Here is a 21,740-nt window from a genome sequence, read left to right as displayed (position 1 = left end):
TGCCCAAAGTTCAGGCCCCACAACTGGACCCCCCCCCCCAAAAAAAAAAAGGTTCAGAAAGAAAATAAAGGCAACTGGAGTAGTGGGAAAGGTTATTACTGTGGGGGGGGGGGTTGAGAGGCAAGACAAATTTAAAAAGAAATACAAGAAGAAGCTTTAGGGCAAGGGGAAAAAAGCTAATAATTCAGGGCAGGCATTGATGGCTCACAACTTGTAATCCTAGCTACTCAGAATGCTGAGATTAGACATCCTAGTTTGAAGCTAGCAGCACAGAAAAGTCTAGGAGACTTTTATCTGCAATTAACTATAGCAAAAACACAGAAGTGGAACTATGACTCAATAGAGCTCCAGCCTTGAGTGCAAAAGGTCAAGGGCAGTGTCCAGTCCCTGAATTCAAGCCCAGCCAATATTAGCACAAAAGGGAGGGAGGGAGGAAAAGAGGGGTGAAGGGAGAGGGGGAGGGGAGAAAGGAAAGGGAGTGGGGAGGGAGAGAGAAAATGCAGAGGAATTACAGGAAAGTAGCTTTACTAAACAGTTTGGAACTAGACCAATTCATGGAGGCTTTCGACTTCTCTGCCTATCTCTACCAATAGAGCTAATACTTAAGTGCTTTCCATGTATTGAGTGCTGACAGACATTCTCTTATTCAATCCCATCAAGCCTAGTTTTCTAAATACATTAGCTGTGTAAATAAATGATGTTTGTTCCATCCGGTTCTCGATTTTCCATCTTTAAAAAAAATGTTTTTTTAAGCTGGTCCTGGGTCTTGAACTCAACCTGGGCACTGTCTCTAAGTTCCTTTTGCTCAAGGATAGTACTACTTGAGCTACAGCAACACATCTGGCTTTTTCTGTGATTCACTGAAGAGTCTCACAGACTTTCATGCCTGGAGTGGCTTCCAACTGTGATACTCAGATCTCAGTCTCCTGAGTAACCAGGATTACAAGAATGAGCCACTGGGACCCAACAAAAATATATTTTTTTCAATGTGGGGCTTGAACTCTGGGCCTGGGCACTGTCACTCAGCTCTTCAGTTCAAGGCTAGCACTCTACCACTCTGAGCCACAGTGTCACTTCTGGTTTACTGGTGGTTTATTTGAGATAAGAGTCTCATGGACTTTTCTGCCCAGGCTGGCTTTGAATAGCCATCCTCAGGTCTCAGCCATCTGAGTAGCTAGGATTACAGGTGTGAGCCACCAGCCCCCAGCCCCCAGCCCCCCCCCCCCCCCGCCCCCAGCAAAAATGAAAACTTTTAAAGGGCCCCAGCCCGGTATCCTTCTGCAACTCCCACCCTCTACTCCTTCACAGCCAAACATCTTTTTCCATTTTATCCCTTGAGATTTCATCCTTAATCTCCAACTTACTCCAATCTACTTTCTAGTTCTGCCACCACAATGAAGCTGCTCTTGCCAAAATTAATAAATGATATGTTAGCTCTCATCTTACAAACCCGAAGCTCTCAGGAGCATTCTGCTCCCTCCCTGCTGCCCTGCACACATGCCTTGAATGGCTGTTGATTTCTGGGGTGCTGCATTCTTAGGCGGGGCGAGAATTCCTTCTAGTTGTTGCTCTTCTAAAGTCTGTCCCATGGGCCTCCCAACTTCTTCATGCTGGCAGTACTTGGGGTGGGGGGCTGAGGTTGATCCTGGGCCACCCAACACCCAGAACTTCAGTCTCCCCAGGCCATCTCATCTAGCTTCTCAGCTTTAAACGCTCTGAAATGCCCATTTTTCTTTCTAGCTCAGCTTCCGTCTTGAGTTTCAGAATGTATATACATGTCTATTTCATAGCTCCAAATGGGCAATTCTCACCTACTCTATGCTAAATTTTACAATCTTCCCTCTTGTTGCTTCCCAATCTACCCAGAAGCTCCTACCTGAAACCTTAGGGGCATCCCTGTTAGCTGCAGGGAAGGGATGTCCAGCCTGTAAATATATATTCTTTTCATCGGCTCTTCATGGTCATCTGCCTGTGTTGATAACTATATATATAACCCACAAAAGTTATTAATATCTAAGTAGTCTATGGCAAAATAATAATAATAATAATAATAAATTCCTGGCTCCCACTCCACGTTCAATCCTTCAGCAAGTCCTGACTATTTTCCTTTTTATGAAACTCCTCAAAGTTATCATTTTTAGAATGCTAAACACCATGCTATTCTAAATCAGTCTCTAGCCCATTATTTTATAAATCAATAACTTTGCAGGGTGTGGCTCACATGGTAGAGAGTTGGTCTAGTGAGCTCAAGATCCCAAATTCAAATCATAGTATCACCAAAATAACAAAAGAAATTTACTAACTGGAAGTAAACAGTCAATAAACATTTAATTAATCAATCACAACTCCATACTTCTATAACTGATGTTTTATTTTTTGAGAGTAATATTTATAAAACAATTACTTGTAAAATGTTTTCTCAGTATAAAATAGGAAGAGATCTAGCCGGGCGCTGGTAGCTTACACCTGTAATCCTAGCTACTCAGGAGGCTGAGATGTGATGATCGCAGTTCAAAGCCAGCCTGGGCAGGAAAGTCTGTGAGACTCTTATCTCCAATAAACCACTAGAAAACCGGAAGTGGTGCTGTGGCTCAAGTGGTAGAGTGCTGGCCTTGAGCTGTAGAGCGCAAGGACAGTGCCCAAGCCCAGAGTTCAAGCCCCACAACCGAACCAAAAAAAAAATAGGAAGAGATCATTTAACCAAATTATATGTATTAATTCAAGACTTTAAGTCCAAAATGGTTTTAAATTAGGATTTCTGAGTAGTGAACTAGCCTTACTATTGTCATAATATATAACAAAAAATGATAATGAATTTTTCTTTCTTTTTTTCCTGATGCTGGTTCTAAGGCTTGAACCAGGGCCTGAGCACTGTCCCTGAGCTTTTGTGCTCAAAGCTCTACCACTTTGAGTCACTGTTCCACTTCCCACTTTTGGTGGTTAATTGGTATCCATAAAATAAGAGTCTCACAGATTTTCCTGTCTAGGTTGGCTTTGAACTGTGATCCTTAGATCTTAGCCTCCTGACTAGCAATGATTACAGGCATGAGTCACCAGTGTCCAGCACTTTTTTCCTTTTTATTAATGCATATTAATTATATAATGTAGGGGATTTATTGTAGGATTCATATTTTTTTTTTGTGGGTCCTGGGGCTTGAACCCAGGGCCTTGGTGCTGTCCTTGTGGGGTTTTTTTGCTCAAGGCTAGTGTTATACCACTTTGAGACACAGATCCACTTCTGGTTTTCTGGTAGATAATTGGAGATAAGAGCCTTAAGGGACTTCTCTACCTTTGCTGGCTTTGAACTGTCATCCTCAGATCTCAGGCTCCTGAATAGATTAAGATTACAAGTATGAGCCACTGGTGCCCAGCAGACTGAGAATTCTTTTTTTTTTTAATATTTTTTTTATTTTTTATTGTAAAGATACTATACAGAGGGTTACAGTTACATGAGTAAGGTAATGAGTACACTTCCTATTGAGCATTGTTACCCCCTCCATTGTTTTCCCCCTACCATCCCTTCCCTCCCTACCTTCCCCGAGGTTCTTTTTTGCTTTTTTTAAATTGTGATTAAGTGATTACATAATTTCCTGAATTTCACAGTATTGTGGAATAATAATGCTCATTTAAAGTCACAAGTTCATTCTAACTTTACTGGAGCAAATTGTCTATCACACAGACTGAGAATTCTTAAGAATTAAAATACAACGAAATATATATATATATATAAATATATATATATATATATATAATTTAAAATTTACTACTCAGTAGGCTGAGATCTGAGAATCATGGTTCAAAGCCAGCCCACACAAGAAAGTCCATGAGACTCTTATCTCCAATTAACCACCAGAAAATCAGAAGTGGAGCTGTGGCTCAAAGTGGTAGAGTACTAACCTTGAGCAAAAGAGCTGAAGGACAGCACCCAGGCCTTGAGCTCAAGCCCCATGACAGACAAAAACAAACCTTACTACTAAATTGCAGTCATCAAGACAGTATAGTTCTGACATAAGGAGAGGCATAAGGATCAATGGAACAGAATTAAGAGTCAAAAAATAATTGTCTATCTCTATAGTCAACTAATTCTTAACAAGGATACCATGATCATCTAGTATGGAAAAAAGCTTTTTTTGACAAATGACACTAGGACAGGAGAGATAGCCATATGGCAAAGAATGAGGTATGGACCCCTGTATCATTTCACCAGAAAAATTAACTCAAAATGGACTACACAACTACATAAAAAAGATAAAAGAGAAAATATAGGTATAGCTCTTCATGATCTTGAATGAAGTTTATGACACTAAAAACACAAGACTCATGAAAAAACACGAAGGATCTAGTGTCCATAAGCCAGGTGCCGGTGGCTCACACCTGTAACCTTAGCTACTCAGGAGGTTAAGATTTGAAGGTTCAAAACCAGCGTGGGCAGGAAAGTCTATGAGACTCCTAATTTCTAATTAACCTCCAAAAAAAGCCAGAAGTAATAGAACTGTGGCACAAGTTGTGGAACATTAACCTTGAACACAAAAGCTCAGGGACAACAACCAGGCCCTCATCTCAAGCCCAGGACTAGCAAATAATAATAATAATAATAGAATCTAGTGTCTATAATTTTAGAAAGAACTCATAACTTTTATTAGTCAGTTTTACATTAAAACAACAAAATACCTGAGACAGGCTAATTTCATAAGAAAAGAGAAGTTTATTTAGCTCATAGTTTTAGAGGGTCAAAGTTCAAATGTCACAGTAAGGGCTCAAGCTAGCACCCCTCCCTAGCTATGTCACCCCATGGCAGATTGCAATGGCAGGAGTGAGCAATCACTTTACCAAATTAAAATCAGAGAGAGACTAGGACCTGGTTCTGACTTTCATAATAATTCCCGTAAGAGACTTACCATACACAGTCCCACAAGAAATATGTTCATCTCTTTCAGTACATCCCAGATTGATCTAAGGGCTTTGCACTAGGCCTCCCCTCTTAAAGGTCTAAATAACCTCCTAGTAATGCCACCTGGGGGCCAAGCTTCAACACAGGACACTTTGGAGGAAGAAACAACATATAAACCATAGAATACAACATAATGAGAATTCCAACAATCCAGTCTAAAAATAGGCAAAAAAATGAGGAGACATTTCTCCAAAGATAATGCAAATGGCCAATAATATATAAAAAGATCATTAAAGAAATGCAAATCTAAGCCAGAATGAGGTAACACTTCACATCTCCTTGAGTGGCTAAAATAAAACAAACAATAAGACAGAAAATAATAAGTATTAGTGAAGATGTTGGTGGGAATGTACAATAGTAAAGCCATTTCCAAGAACAGTTTGGCAGTTCCTCAAAGTTAAACCTAAAATTACCATATGACCTAGAAACTTGACTCTTAGTCCAAAAGATCTGAAGCAATATATCTATACAAAACTTGCATATAAATGTTCATAACAGCTAGGCACAGATGGCTCACACCTATAATCCTAGCTACTCAGGAAGCTTGAGATCTGAGGATCACAGTTTGAAGCCAGCCAGGGCAGGACAGCCCATGAGAGAGACTCTTATCTCCAATTAACTACCAAAAAGCTAGAAATGGAGCTGTGGCTTAAGTGGTAGAGCACAAGCCTTGAGCAAAAAAGCTCAGGGACAGCACCCAGCACTGAGTTTAAGTTGCAGGACTGGCACCAAAAACAAACAGCATTATTCATAATAACTCAAAAGTGAAAACAACTTTAGTTGTTCAACTGCTGGACTACATATAAACAAAATATGGTCTCTCTACAAAGTGGGATATTACTCAGACACACAAAGGTATAAAGTACTGATGTATATAATATGAACATTGACAACTTTAGGTTAATTGAAAGAGGCCAAGCCAAAGAGATCACATATTACCAGATTCCATTTATATGAAGTGTCCAGAATAAGCAAATCCACAGAGACAGAACACAGACTAGTGGTTAACAGGGGCAGGGAGGAGAGATGGGGAGCAAGAACTAGTGAGTTTAGAATTTCTTCTGTGGATTATGAAATGTTCTAGAATTAGGTGGTGGTGAGGGATGTATAACCGTGTGGACAAACTAAAAACACCCAACTGTACACTTCAAAACGGCAAATATTATTATACTTTTATTATATGTTCAACACTAAAGTTATATTGACTTTGTCTTTGGATGACTCAGAAACATTTTGATGTAATTTGATTGTAAGCATTTTCCCTTAAATGATCAAATAATGCAATTTTCTAATTATAGCAATGTAAACTTCTACTTGATATATATATATATATATATATACATATATAATATACATTATTTCTTTTTCTTTCTTTTTTTCAGTGCTGAGGATTGAATTCAGAGCCTTACACTTGCAAGGCAGGTGCTCTACTACTTGAACCGTGCCTCTAGTCCCTATTTACCTTAGTACTCTCAAGATTGGGTCTTGCCTTATGGACCTCCTAACTTGTCCTTCCGCATGTTGCTGGAGATGATAGGTGTGTGCCACTGAGCCCAATCATTGTGGTGACGGAGATGGAGTCTCTAACTTTTTTGCTCAGGCTAGCTTAGAACTGCTATCCCCAATCTCTGACTCCAGGCTAGGATTACAGGCTTGAACCACTACCATACCCAGTAAATTCCTATGATTTCTTAATGTTTAACAAATGTTTACAAGTTTAGCAAAGTGTTTTGAAATCAAGATTTGAGCAAATCTTACTAAACTATAATAGGAGACAAGTCTAACATTGTAATTTTTTCTTTTTTTGGTCGGTCTTGGGGCTTGAACTCTGGGCCTGGGTGCAGTCCCTGAGCTCTTCAGCTCAAGGCGAGTGCTCTATACTTGAACCACAGTACTACATCTGGTTTTCTAGTGGTTTATTAGGGATAAGAGTCTCATAGTCTTTCCTGTCCAGACTGGCTTTGAACCATGGTCCTCAAATCTCAGCCTCTTGAGTAGCTAGGATTACAGGTGTGAGCCACCAGTACCCGGCTCTTGTATTATTTTTTAGTTACCAATAATTTAAAATAAACAGAAATCAAACAGACCTGCTTCATTTTTCTTATTTTAAAATATGAAATGGTAATGCAATTTCTAATGATCTAGATTTTACACAACTGTATTCTTTTTTCTTTTTTCTTTTTTTTTTTTTGTCAGTTGTGGGGCTTGAACTCTGGGCCTGAGCTCTTCAGCTCAAAGCAAGCGCTCTATGACTTTCCTGCCCAGGTTGGCTTTGAACCACAACCATTACATCTCAGCCTCCTGAGTAGCTAGGATTACAGGTGTGAGCCACCAGTGCCCAGCACAACTGTATTCTTAAGAAGGGGTTAGACATTCCACTAAATAATGTGTGCATAAACAGGAAATGTTTCACCAGGTTAGTGATATGGTACATGAAACTTGGAAAGTTTGTGACTACAGCTCTTTCTAGTCATAATCACTCTTGATTTTCAATTCCTAATGAATGCACCTACTTCATAAAATGAGTAATGGACAATACTAATTAACCTTCAGGTTGAAATGATAGGTTCACAAGTCTCAAGGACAGCTACAGCTACATACTTTGTATATTTATATAATACTAAACAACTAACATATGCCTATCACAGGCAGAATAGTAATTATAGTTTAAATTTGTTTGTTTGTTTGTCGGTCTTGGGGCCTGAACTCTGGTTCTGGGTGCTATCTCAGCTTTTCAGCTCAAGGCTAGTGCTCTACCACTTGAGCCACACAGCCACTTGCAGCTTTTTCTGCTTATGTGGTGCTGAGGAATTGAACCCAGGGCCTCATGCATGCAAGGCAAGCACTCTACCACTGAGCCAACTTCCCAGCCCCGTTTAAAATTTTTTTTAACAAATAAACATCACCCAATTCTCTAGGACCCAAAGAGTTAAGGTTAGGCAAATGACAAAAGTAGGTTCAAAGTTAAAGGAGAAAAAGCAGTGTATGGGGTAACTGAAGAGTACAGGCTATACACATGGTCTAGCAGACTGCTCCTACCAGGAGTCAGGGTTAAGCATGTCACAATCACTAATTTCTTAAGAGTAACTAGAAACAATAAACTTATCCCTAATATTGAAATGCTGGCAGCAATTTTTTGAAAAGTTTAACTAGCCAAGTGCCTGTAATCCTAGCTACTCAGGAGGCTAAGATCTGAGGATAATGATTAGAAGTCATCAGCAGCCTGATGATCTTATTTCTAATTAACTACCAAAAATGGAGCTGTGATTCAAGTGGTAGAATGCTAGCTTTGAGCAAAAAAGCTCAAAGACAGCACCTAAAAAGGTTGGTGCAAGTCCCAAGACCAGCACCAAAAAATAAATAAATAAAATAATAGTTCTAAGGCCAAATAAACGTTTCAACTGCTGAATATGGCCATTAGTTTATAAACTCTGAAAAGCAACTCTAAAGACAAAGGCTAAGCCGGATACCAGGCCCTCATGCCTAAAATCCTAGGTCCTCGGGAGGCTGAGATCTGAGGATTATGGTTTGAAGCCAGCCTAGGCAGGAAATTCCGCGAGACTCTCACCTCCAATTATCTACCAAAAAGCCAGAAATGGAGCTATAGCTCTAGTGGGAGAGTGCTAGCCTTGAGCATCAAAGCTCAGGTACAGCATAAAGGATTGGGTAGAAACAGGAAACTAATTTATATTTTCAAAATGTGAAGGACATTGTGATCTTTAACATTTCCAAGGTGATTTACAGATCGGATTCTAGGGAATGGCATTAGTGTCATGTTTTATTCATATTCCTTACTGAAGTGTCAAAGGTAACTCATTTCTTTCATTAATTTTGATGGCATTTTCTTACTGAAGCCAAATGGCACCAGCGTTAAGTGTCCTAACCATATGCAGTCAGTAAATAGTCCAAGATAACAATTTAGGAACCACTGGCAGGGAAAGCACACATACACATATACAACATATCTGGAGGCTACTTCTTGCTTCTTCTTGTGAGCAAACTCAGAGAAAATTAACTAAATGGTAAAATTGGTCTTCATTTTATATTAGTTAATAGTACAGTAGAATGATACAAGAAATATTTGAACAAGTAAGACAGAAGAGTAAGAACCTATGCTGCACTTTCTGATAGCGATATAGACTGTCCCTGGAAAGCAACAAGGAAATAGAAAACTTAAAACTCTTCCTTTCTGCAGCAAACCAAGGGAGACCTCAGATAAATAAACCTCCAAAGTACCTGAGAGCAGGGCTGGGATCCAATAAGGGTGGCAGAATTCATACTGAAATGGAGTGCAGAGATGGTGACACACCAGTGGTATGTGCTGAGCTGACAAGGGCTCAGCAGTAGCAGATCTCAGAAAGCAAGAGTTGCAATGAACTTCCTTAAGGAAAGGGGTTTAGCTAGCATGCTGAGGTGTATTTCTCCAGTCACATCTGCAAAAGGAGTGGGAGGTCCAGAATTGGCTGCAAAAGGCGACTCAGTCTCACTTGAAGAAGAGTAAGACGGTGACAATAAAAAGACATTCAGGCACAATATGTGGAAAAGACCATTTTTGAAAGAGAATCTGGAAATCTACTCTGACTCCAACTAAACCTCTTAAAATAACTTCTTAGGAAAATCAAGTTCATTAAGTTACAAGGAATAAAAAGATAGGTGTCAGGGCATTGATGAAGAGATACTATAAGAAAAACGTTAGAACCTAAGTACAGGGGTGCTTGCTTATAATTCCAGTACTTGGGAAGGTGAGGAAGGAGAACAGGAAAATTTGAGGCCAACGTGAGCTATCTAGCAAAACTCTAAAAAAGAAAGGGATGAAGAAAGGAAGAAGGTAATGAGAAAGAATGCAGGGAGAGAGGGAAAGAGGAAGAGAAGGAAAAAATTAAAATAAAGAAAAAATAATAGAAATGAGCAGCAAAATATACTGCCAAAGAATACTCACCAGAATAATTATACTGGAGGTGATAAAATTATCAAAACATTGTCTGGCAAAACTAACAGGACTTAAGAAACAAAGAACTCCCACTCATCTGGCTGAACCACTACCAAATATCCCCATGTTGCTGATCACATATATGGTATATAACATGTGAGCACCGTTATATATTACAGACTGTGATAGACAATTTGCTCCAGGAAAGTTAGAATGAACTTGTGACTTTAAACGAGCATCATTATTCCACAATACTGTGAATTACCGGAAATTAAGTAATCACTTAATCACAATCAAAAAAAAAAAAAAAAAAAAGAACCTTGGGGAAGGGAGAGAGGGAGGGGATGGTAGGGGGAAAACAATGGAGGGGGTAACAATGCTCAAGAGGAAGTGTACTCATTACCTCACTCATGTAACTGTAACCCTCTGTATAGTATCTTTACAATAAAAAAAATTAAAAAAAAAAAACAAAACATTGTCTGGGGGTTTTTTGGAGACAGAATTTCTCTATGTAGCTGAGGCTAGCCTTGAAACTCATTATGTAGCATAGGCCAGCCTCAAACTAGAAATCCTCCTTCCTCAGCTTCCTGAGTAGTGAGATTACTTCCACGGTGGTGTCCAACAATAATTGAATATTTATGCACAAATGTAAAATAATGAAGCCACACCATCCCTATAAGCAAGACCATAAAGCAGAAATACATGAACTCAAGGAAAAACATCTAGGTAAGGGGAACAAGGGAAGCAAACACTGCCAGAATTAAACAAGCATCTAGAAGAACAAACAAAACACAGAAACAAAAAAAAAAACTGAAAGAAGAACAAAGAGGAGACATTTCACAAAACACAGAAAGAACATAAAGAAATGAAAAAGTAATTAAAAGAATTAAAGAGAAAGAAAACAACTGAAACGGAAAAACATACAAAGGAAGATTTGACATACACACTATTAGTCTCCAAAAAAGAAAAGCAAAACAATGAGACATTAAATGATGTTCATATAAGATGAATAAGTAAATATCTAAGATGAACAAAATTACCCTGAAATAAAACCAAACTTAAATCTATACTTTAAAAGAACACAATACATCATGAAAATTTGAGCTTAAAAAGCCAACACCAACATATCCCAGTAAAATCACTAGATATCAGAGATAGAGAATCCTTTGGGTACATAGGCTATAAAGATCAAGTGACTTTGGAGGCGCGGTGGGGGGAGGGGGGGTGTAAGGATGGGAAGGGATGGGAAGGGGAAACAAAGGAGGAGGCTACAATGTTTGATAAGAAATGTGCTCATTATTTTGCCCATGTAATTGTAACTCCTCTGTACAGTATTTTCACAATAAAAAAAAAAAAAAAAAAGATCAAGTGGCTAATAGTGGGGAAATACTCAGGCTGGCTTTCCATATTGCCACAAAAACATTTAGTGCCAAAAGACATTGTGTAATACTGTAAAATACTTAGGAAAGGATGAACCAAACATTCTATAATCTGTTTAGTCCTTCAAATATAAATCAATAAGAAAGAACTTCTGAAAATGTTGTAAAAATTATCTCCAAGCCAGATATAATCCTAGCTACTCAGGAGGCTGAGAGCTAAGGATCATGGTTCAAAGCCATCAGGAAAGTCCATGAGATTCTTCTCTCCAATTAACCAGCAGAAAACTGGAGCTGTGGCTCAAAGTGGTACAACACTAGCCTAGAGCAAGAAGAGCCCAGGGACAGCACCCAGGCCCTGAGTTCAAACCCCATGACTACCATCAACAAAAAAAAAGTTATCTCCATTCTGTTTCCATAAGCCTTCATTCAGAAACTAGAGTTTGAGCATCCCCCATCCAAAATGCTTAGGACCAAAGATGTTCAGATTGCAGATTTTTTTTTTGGATTTGGGAATATTTGCATATATGCACAGTGAGATTTCTTTGGGGATGGGACCCAAGTCTAAACCTGAGTTATTTATATTTCATATATACCTCAGACACAAAGTGTAAGGATAACTTTTGGCTATGACTCATCACATGAAGTCAGGTATGAAATTTTCTACTTGCAACATTATGTTTATGCTCAAAAAGTTTTGGATTTTTTGGAGGGGTATGTGTGTATGCCAGTGCCAGGGTCTAGGCACTGTCCTAAAGGCTAGTGCTTTACCATTTCAGCCATAGCTTCATTTCCAGTTTTTGGGTAGGTAACTGGGGATATGTCTCAAAACTTTCATGCCTGGGCTGGTTTCATATCCTTGATCCTCAGATCTCAGCCTCCTGAGTAGCTAGGATTACAGGCATAAGCCACTGGCGCTGTGGATTTTGGAATATTTCAAATTAGGAAAACTCAATCTACACTAGAAGATGAAGTTCACCAACCAAAGGAAACTGGAAAAATCCCCACCCAAAATACATGAGTAAGCATTACATTTATTTAACTGAAAAAGCAAGACAAAAAGTGAAGATAAGGGTAACAGAACAGAACAAAATTACAAGACCCCCAAAATGCTGTACAAGTACAAATAACACAAATTGGTAAAAGGGAGAAAGCAAAGTTATATTTTTAACAATTCATTGATTACCTTATGTAATGGCAGGTAGATAGCCTTAAAGCTCAGAAGTCAAATGAGGAAGGTAAAGAAAGAAGGATTAAAAATAAACCTAGATAGGTGCTGGTGGCTCATCACTGTAATACTAGCAACTCAGGAGGCTGAGATCTGAGAATCACAGTTTGAAGCCAGGTTAAGCAGACAAGTCCATGAGACTCTTACCTCCAATAAACCAGCAAGAGGCTGGAAGCAGAGCTAGGACTATAAAGTGTTAGAGCACTAGCCTTGAGCAAAAAAGATAAGAAACAGCACCCAGGCCCTGAGTCTAAGCCTCTGCCAAGCCTCCGTCCTGGCACAAAAGAAAACAAGTAAGTTAATCTTTGATCAATGAAGAGTTACTAGCAATAGAGAATTACGAATATTACATAAAATAACCAGTAAGACATACGAAGCTTCCTAAATAGCAAAACATAAGATTACATAGTTAACCACCTGATAAAACACACAAAGTAGAACTTCATGAAATTTCCAGTATACCACAAATATTTCCATTGAAGCATTATTTTTATAGCCTCTTGAAGAAGTCCACGTATGTGATGTTGCTTTTAGATGTCAGCCTTTTAGCTTCAGAAAGAAATTTCATACCTCTAAAGCAAAAGAGCATATAGGATTGTAAAAAATTAAGAAACAGTCTAGGAATATTATCTAAAGATCAATACTGGCTCTTTAAATACAAAAATAAACTTGTGGCAATATTAATTCAGTCAATGCTTAAGGGAAAGTAACTGTAAAACCTGTTTCATTTTCAATATCAATAACAAAAGAAGGGGGGATGATAATGGTACCCAGCTAGATCTGAAGATCATGGTTCAAAGCCAGCCCAACAACATGATTCTTCTTTCCAATTAATTACCAGAAAACCAGAAGTGGAGCTGTGGCTCAAAATGGTAGAGCACTAGTGTTGAACACAAAGAGCTCAGGGATAGTGCCCAGGCCCTGAGTTCAAACTCCACTACCACCACCACCAACAACAAAATCTACTCTAATTACTCATGACAGAATTAGACAAGATACCTACCATGAAATACTAACCTAATGGGGGTGAGAAACCCAGGAATTTGAAGCCTCTCTTTTGTTTCCTATTCCCTTCCTACCACCTACTGCAGTGGTAAAACCAAAAGCTTGATCAGTAGTGATCCGGTGATGGTGCCCCTTCTTTTTCACCCTACAGTACATTTCTATGACAGTACAATTCAGTGTACTATATATTGTCTCTCCACCAATACTACTGAGTTCCTTAAAGTTGGCAATAATGTCTTGTTATTTATGTCACCATTTCCAGGACACCTATTCTTACACATAAGCAAAGCTCATTAAAAGATGTGTAACATTAATAAATACCCATTTTATATTATCTGGATTAGGTTTATATTTTATGGACTGCAACCACCTTGATATTACACCTTTTAGGAAAGCGGACAGCCAAGGATTCTCAGGATCAGGAAAGAAAGGGATTATTCAAGAAAGACATGTTGGGAGCTAGACTTAATGGCACTGATATTGCAAGTATAATGCCATCCTGGACTACATAGCAAGATTCTGCCCCAGAAATTAAAATAAAAAGACACTTGATCCAGGTATCAGCAGTCTGTTGGCTGGTCAGGCATCCAGGAATGGATAAAAGAAATCCAAACAACAACAACAACAACAAAAAGACACCTGGGCTGGGGATCTAGCTAAGTAGTACCTGCCTCACATGTCTGTAACTTTAGATTCAATTCCTAATATTGCAAAAATAAAACAAAATAAACAAAATTATGACAACAATAACAACAACAACAACAAAAGGGACACTTATCAAACACTCTGAGCCTCAGGCAAGCATCAGGCAACAAATTATGCTCTAAAAAATCCAGTGGTCATGAAACAGGTAGGCCTCTCACCCTGACTAGTGAGCAAACATGTTATACTGAAAGCTAGATCAATACCACTGACGCTCAGAGTCACATTAGCTCTACTACATCAATGCCTTTCAAATGTTGACTACACTCATAATAAAAAATACATCCTCAAACACCATTTAGTTCAGATATAGATATTTCTGATTTTTATTTATTTATTATTATTATTATTATTGTCAGGGCCAGGGGCACTGTCCCTCACTTCTTCAGGTCAAAACTAGCTCTTTACCACTTGAGCCACAGTGCCACTTCTGGTTTTCTGAGTGGTTTATTGGCTGGCTTTGAACTGCTATCTTCAGATCTCAGCCTCCTGAGTAGCTAGGATTACAGGTGTGAGCCACCGACACCCACCTTTTAATTCTGTTCGATTTCCCCTTAAAAATATACATTTATTTATCTATATATCCATCTTGACATACTTAACTGGTTTTATGGCTCAAAGGTAGAGAAGACTTCTCTAAGAGATGTTATTTCCAAACTTTCTCTAGAATTTCAAGGTATAATTCCTAAACATTAATTGTTTTGTATACAACAAATTTTTATGCTAACAGGAAAAAAAAAAGTAGAGTACTACTAAAATAATCCACAAAATCAAATAACCCACAAAGACAAACATGCAGCCATCACAGCTGAGGAGTGGGAGGAAACTAAGCCTAATCTGCATCAGCTTTCCCTAAAGCCATCCCCAGTAAATACCCAATCTAAGGGAAAGAGCATTTGCTAAGCAAAACCAGCTTGACAGCAATTCCCCAGGCACCCCAATTCCCTGCCAGCCGGACTCTGGCCCAAAAGACTCAATTCAATACAGACATTCTGGAGCTTCTACTTACAATGATAATCTTTAAGCTGTTTTATGTACAGAGACTTTAATCAAATGTGTTTTAAGGACAATGACTTTATTAAAATAAATGAAAATTAAAAAAAAAACAATTTTAAATAAGTACATTTTGTGCAAAATCTCTCTGAAATTTCCCAATCTTCACTTAAACTGGTGGGAGGGATGTACTGGTTAACCCTAAATCCAAATAAAGCATGCAGAAGTTGATCATTAGTTAAGCAAAGGCAGAAAGACCAGAAAAATCCCTTTTTCATCTTTGAGTTTCAATCTCTGAGAATGCAAACTAAGTACAAGACAGTTCATTTAACTTCTTGGGTATACTGACCTCCCATTCCTCATCTAAAAAGCATTTCTGTAATGTTTTTGTAACGTTTGTCTCAAATTCAGAAGCAATTTTGCATGACTTTAATAAATCTTCCTGTATCCCTAAATGAGTTATGTTCATTTGTTTGCGATGCGAGGATCAAACCTAGGGCACACCAGACAAATGCTCTGCCACTAAGTTGCACCTCTAGTCCAGAACTCTGTTTAGAATAGAGACAGGTGTGCTTTTTTAAGATAAAAAATAAGTTCCTAATGAAAAAAGTTCCAATTATTGCTTATTAGCTCTGTCAAGTGGAATGATACAAGTGATGATATAATCGTTCTGTATCTGCACTGTCCACTAAGTGGCCAGCAGAAAGCCTCCAAGTACTAAGCATTTGAAATGTGGTTGGTGTAACTGAATTTCAATGTTATATTTTAATTCATTTAAGTTTAAATAATTACATTATCAGTGGTTATCGATATAGGTTAGATAATCAGTCTAAGTCTACAGCAGAACAGCTGAATAATTGGCTTGTCTTACACATTTTGAAATGTCACAAGCTAAAAACTTGATATCCTAAACTAACGTTCAATTTTCAGTTTCCTAATTGCTATTTTAAGGCTTCTCATGAGTGGTTCCTGAACAGTATTTTGGCAATTTTTATTCTAAAACATGGACATACTAATTCTGCTGTGCAGAATTCTTTTGGAACGTTCAGTCTTCCATCTGTGAAAATTGGGGTTGGAGAAGAAAAACAATAACAACAACAACAAAAACCAAATGCACCATCTTCTGCATACCAAGAAGTTAAATACATAGAGCAAAGGAAGGCTGATTGTAACCCCTAAGATACTTCTTACGGGTACACTCCCTTATCAATGCTTGGGTAGGTTGGCATCTTTACAGCTGGTTGTGACTTTCAACAAATTTCATCCATCCAGTTTTTGATCTGTTGACTATTTTGATTAGACTATGACCAGACTCTGTAGCATCAACTATTCTGCTTATGGGAAAACCACTTATAATATACACACTAAAGTATTCTACATTTGAATGAGAAACTGATCAAATTGTGAAAACACAGTAGCCTGAAGAAGAGTAAAAGCTTCAGAGAGACTAAGATATACAGATCATGCCAAGAGCACTTTCCAAGCAAGTGGGGAAGAGGGAGAAAGTTGCAGTTCTGTAGTCAGCAAGGAAGAGATACCTTGTGGAAATACACTTAAAAATACATTGCAGCTGTGCTATAGCCAAAGGGTAACTAACTTCAGTCAGCAGTACTGTATTCTCCACAACCTCAAGGTCAGTGACTAATTTTTTCATCTTCCTATCACTCATACATAAATATATATAACACACATAAACACTGGCACTCATACATAAACATATCACTCATAAACACAAACACTTCAGCAACTGCATTACATTTAAATAGAATAAACAATTAGAATCAGTTTCTAAGAAGACTATAAGTTCAAATCAAACAAGCAAGTTTAAGTACGCTGTGTAAAGAAGAGAGCCATCAGATATTGAATAGCATATTAGGCAAACTATATTAAGCAAAGCTACTCTAAGACAGCACTGTGAGTCAGATAAGAATTCAGCAGCATAGCACAGACTAGAACTTTCCTTTATTCCTCTGTCACTGTTACTGGTACCATGAGGTCCTAAAAAGGTTTAGAAATCATCTACTATTTCCAAGAGTATTAGAATCTCAAGAAGACCAATGATAAGGAAGTAATGTATACACTATCCCAAGGACTTCAGTGCTTGCAGATTTCACAATACTATTGGGGGGGGGGAAGCTTCATCTCAAGCATCTGAGAACATTCTGACATAGCAAGAGTCTGCCAGACTCCCTAAAAGCTGTGTGCTGTCAGTCCTTTTCTCCTGGGTATGGACAAAATCTGCAGATGCAGCTTGGGCAGGAAAGAGGAAGACAGAATTTAAAATGGAGAACGGCATGAAGCCTGACACTGAAAGCATGTACCCTCCTCACTTTTCCAACCTATGAACTGCAGATTATGGCTGACTTGACTTCTGCTACATGACCACTAAGCAATCTATCAGTTATACATTTCTGTGGTTCAAACCTCCAGGTCTGATAAGCTCTGCACACCTCACAGCTTTCTTCATTATCCTAATTCCTAGAGAAAAATATCAAATAAGTATAATAAAATAGTATTGTCAAGGTAGAAACAGAAGCTCTCAGAGAACCTAAGAAAAATAAATGCTACTTCTCATTTAGTTTTATAAAAGTCTCCTTCAGAACAGTCCTGTTCCTGTTCCCTAAAATGCAATTTAAAACCTGAAACAGAAATCTACTTAAAGACTTCAAGAAATAAGTTAGCTTAACATAGATAATTTTTATAACTTAATACTCTCAAGTGGGATAAAACATAGATGCTAGAACACAAAAGAAGCATGCCTAACAGCAAACATCCCCCTCTTTTTTTTTTTTTGGTTTGGCTTAAAATGTCAACACAGTACAATATCACATTCGATGAAAAAAAGCACTTATTACACTGTTTCAGCATAAGCACAGAGCCCAGTTGCCTTTCTAAACTCCCAGTGCTATATATCTCACTCCTATTCTTCCAAGAGCTTTTACAGACCAGTTTTAATAAATGAATGTCAATCACATAAAAAATTCGAGGAACTTATCAATACTTAATTATGAAATTACACTTCTGAGAACATCATGTTTCCTCGTTGAGAAACTGGAGAGCACTGTCTTCTATTTATTTGTTCAATACTGAAAGCATAAAAGCACCTTCAACCCAAAGCACCAATCATGGCTCCTGACTGTAAACATAACATTGCATTTTTTTTTCATACGCATTCCACAAAAGTACTTTTTTCCCCTCTTACCTGTATATCCAGCATACCATCCCCAGGAGGCCACCATTCCTAAAAGCCATTTATACATGATTCCTTCTATATGCCAGAACCGCTTGCTGTCCAGCACTCGAAGGGGCTGCAGTATAATCACATAGCAGATGTAGGATGGAATAGCCACCAGGTTGTTGACGACCATGAAAGCAAATCTCATCAGGGCTTTCACCCACATCCAGCCTAGCCACGGAGCTTCTTCCAAAGTCACAGCCATTCTCACACTGGAGTCCATCCTGTCTTTCTGGAGATGAAAAGAACATTCATTTGAAAAGGAACATGGGTGAAACACCTCTAAAAGAGTCAACGGCGCACAAAGTCGCCTCTAGCACAAAAATAAAATAAAAAGAGGAAGGGGGATGGGGGGGGGAGAGCGAGGGTCTTAAGCTTTTCTGGGTGTAGTACCTCAGTGATCTCTAAGGAGAAATTCCAGAGGGGGACAGAGAGCCCGAGAGGAGGAGCCGCACAAGGTCAAGGGAGCTGTTCACCGGGACACGGGGCACGTCACATTGAGCCAAGGCTAATACAATTCCCACTCACTAATTGATGGCGATCGCCGCACCGCGTCTCACTGCGGTGGTCCATTTGGGACTTTAAGGAAGAAAAAAAGAAGAAGGAAAAAGGAATAGAGCCACTTGCTCAGTTAGCTCCCGAGTGACGACCCCGGGGACAGGAGCCAGGCTGAAACAGGGACCTCGCGATCAGAGACCCGGAGAACCGGGGTCCCCCGCCGCCCCCATTCCTGCACACTGATTCGGGCGTTTAAAAGGTCTCTGGCATTCGCAGATCTCTCATTTGCAGCGAGGGGGTGGCGGGGGGGGGCAGATTTTGTTGCTTTCTCCCCCCCTGCCCCAACTCCCCGCAAATTATAACAAGAAAGGGGCCTAGGGTGGAGAAGGGGACCAGGTGGGAGGAAGAAAGCCGGCAAACGAGGCGAAAAGCCGGCCGAGCGAGAGGAGGGGGAAGGGAACCCGGGGGACGCGAGGCGAGGAGAAGATGCCCCGGCCGGCCCCGGTCCGCCCGGAGAACCGGGGAGCGAGGGATGGGGAGCGAGCCCGGGGAGCGGAGGCACCGGCCGTGCGCGGCGGGGAGACGCAGCGGTTTGGGCGGATGAGGCTGAGGACTGGGGCGGCGGCGGCGGCAGTGGCGGGCGGGCGGGCGCGGCGCGGCCCGCGCTCCAGGCTCACCTCAGCGGGCGCGGGGGCGAGCGGGACTCGGGGCCCGCGGCTCGGGGCGGCGGCGGCAGCGGCGGCGGGTGTCCCTGGCCAAGGGGTCGCGGTCATGGACACGGCGGCGGCCGAGACGGCCCGAGGCGCGCGGCGCGAGCGGGCGCGCGCGGGCGACCTACTCCCCTCGCGGCTGCCTGCGGACAGAGGGACGGCGGGGACTCAGAGGCCGGACCTGTCACCAGGGCGGGCCCCGGGGAGAAGGCGGGCGGCTGCCCCGCACTCCCGCCTCCTCCCCGGGGCCTACCGCGCCTCCGTCCCGGGCCCGGCGACACCCCTTCCCCGCCCCCTCCCCGGGCCCCCGGGGCCTGCGCCCCGCCGAGCCGCGGGTTACCTCGGGCTGGCCGGGGCCCGGCCCGTGCCGCGGCAATCTGAGGAGCCGGAAGAATGCATGGCCGGCGGAAGGAGGCGGCGGCCCCGGCCCGCCCGGCCCAGGCGGCTCCGAGGCTCGGTCCCCAGGGCTCGGCTGCGTTCCTTCTCTGGGGCTGGCGGGGAGGGGCGGCGGGAGGAAGCGGCGGGAGTCGGGACTGCGCCCCCAGAGCGCCCCCTAATGAAGGCGCGGCGGCCCCTGCCTATTGGCGGGTTACCCCCCCCCCCCACCCAGCCACCGGGCCCGCTAGGCCGGGACCTCCCGGCCCCCAGCGCCCGGCAGAGCGCGGCCCCCAAAGGTCTCGGGGTGGCCCTTGCGCCCCTCGAGGGGTTCCGCCGCCCCGGCCGGGAGCCCTCTGCCGCGGACGTGGCCGCCTTTCATTGTTAGGCCCCCTTCCCTGCCCAGACTCGGAAGCTTTCTCCTTGAAGACCTCATGTCCTTTTTCCAGTCCCAGGGAATCCAGTTGTGCTCTGGGCTTAGCTCCTCTGCCTCCCCGGAGAACCAAGTCTAGAGTTTTAAATCAATGCTTTGTGAGTGCCACAATTCTTGTTTCTAGAAAGCACCTGGAACATGAATGACAATTGCAGTTTCCCAGCCACCCCCATCCCCTGCCCAAAGGCATACAGTGGGAATCAGTGGGCTGCACAGAGAAACGGACATGCGGTTGGTCAAGGAGACTGAAACACTTGAGTCCATTGCCTGACACTGAATAAGTGCTGAGAAAATAACAACAACAGCAACAACTGTGGTCGTAGGAATCCCGACGGGCCTGGTCACCGCAGCGATAGTGTGGCTGCATTTGGGCTCAAAGGCTAGTCATCAATGGGAAAATAGAAATGACTCGCCTCAATTTCGGTTTTATAAAACAAATCAAAAACAACATTTATAAAACCTTATGTCCCTTAATCACATTTGGTAGTAGGAGGGCAGTTTTTACATGCCTCTAGTTAACTGCCATATTTGAATAAGTGCCTTCTAGTCTGTCTACTTTGAAAATGTTCAAGCCCAGTATGATGGCATATCGCTATAATCTCAGTACTCAAGAGGATGAAGCAGGAGAAGCCAGAGTTCAAAGCCAGTCTGGCTACTTAAGGAGTTCCAGGCCAACTTGGGGTGCATTGTGAGACCTTGTCTCAAAAAAACAAAAGGAAAATTTCATCACTGAGTTTTTTTGCACAGACACTATTCTCTCTCTCTGCCTCTGTCTCTCTGTCTCTGTCTCTCTGCCTCTCTCTGCCTCTCTCTGTATCTCTCTCTGTGTGTCTCTCTGTCTCTGTCTCTGTCTCTCTCTCTTCAGTTCCTCTTTGGTCCATAGGTGAAGGAAAGAAATTTCACCTAATGCATGTGAAAGAATATTTTCTATTAGTGGTGAAAGAGTAAATGAAAGCATAGGGCCTTTCTATTCCATTTATTAATAGCCTTTTATAGCTGTATTATTTTACTATTATATTTTAACTGTATAGGCCATAAGAAGGCATTAGATGGGGATGTAGATCAGTGGTAGAGCTCTTGCCTAGAATATGCAAAGTCCTGGGTTCATTCTAGCATCTTTACCCCTCGTACCAAAACAGAATGCATAGGCCATGACAAAGAACTGTCCAAAGAAACAGAACTGATTCATAACAATAGTTCAGTTACATATGCCCATTCTACTTCTTATATTCCCTCTGTTAATTTAGGTGCCAAGGTTTTAGGACCTTTAAATAAACCAAATTAGAGAATATTTGTACAGAAGA

At 41.1% G+C, this 21,740-nt stretch overlaps 1 protein-coding gene across 3 annotated transcripts in view; it reads right to left on the bottom strand.

The window, feature by feature from the left end:
- Lpgat1 (lysophosphatidylglycerol acyltransferase 1) overlaps nt 1–20,048 on the bottom strand; it is a 79,373-nt gene extending 59,325 nt beyond the window's left edge. The window contains exons 1-4 of one of the 3 annotated variants that reach the window (XM_070041553.1): nt 19,969–20,048; nt 19,596–19,771; nt 18,949–18,999; nt 18,388–18,652 (exon numbers count right to left, since the gene is read on the bottom strand). In XM_070041553.1, coding sequence (XP_069897654.1) covers nt 18,388–18,652; nt 18,949–18,999; nt 19,596–19,691 — 412 coding nt within the window. In that variant the 5' untranslated portion in view covers nt 19,692–19,771; nt 19,969–20,048. Of the gene's footprint in view, nt 1–18,387; nt 18,653–18,813; nt 18,908–18,948; nt 19,000–19,595; nt 19,772–19,968 lie in introns of those variants that run through there. The other 2 variants (XM_070041554.1, XM_070041555.1) reach the window with 2 other exon arrangements.
- Nucleotides 20,049–21,740: the final 1,692 nt, after the last annotated feature.

This window comes from Dipodomys merriami, unplaced genomic scaffold (assembly GCF_024711535.1).
Source record: "Dipodomys merriami isolate MVZ:Mamm:240054 unplaced genomic scaffold, mDipMer1.0.p SCAF_31, whole genome shotgun sequence".
Lineage (NCBI taxonomy): Eukaryota > Metazoa > Chordata > Mammalia > Rodentia > Heteromyidae > Dipodomys > Dipodomys merriami.
Note: the sequence above shows the minus strand (reverse complement) of the source record. Positions and strands in the feature narration are given on the sequence as shown.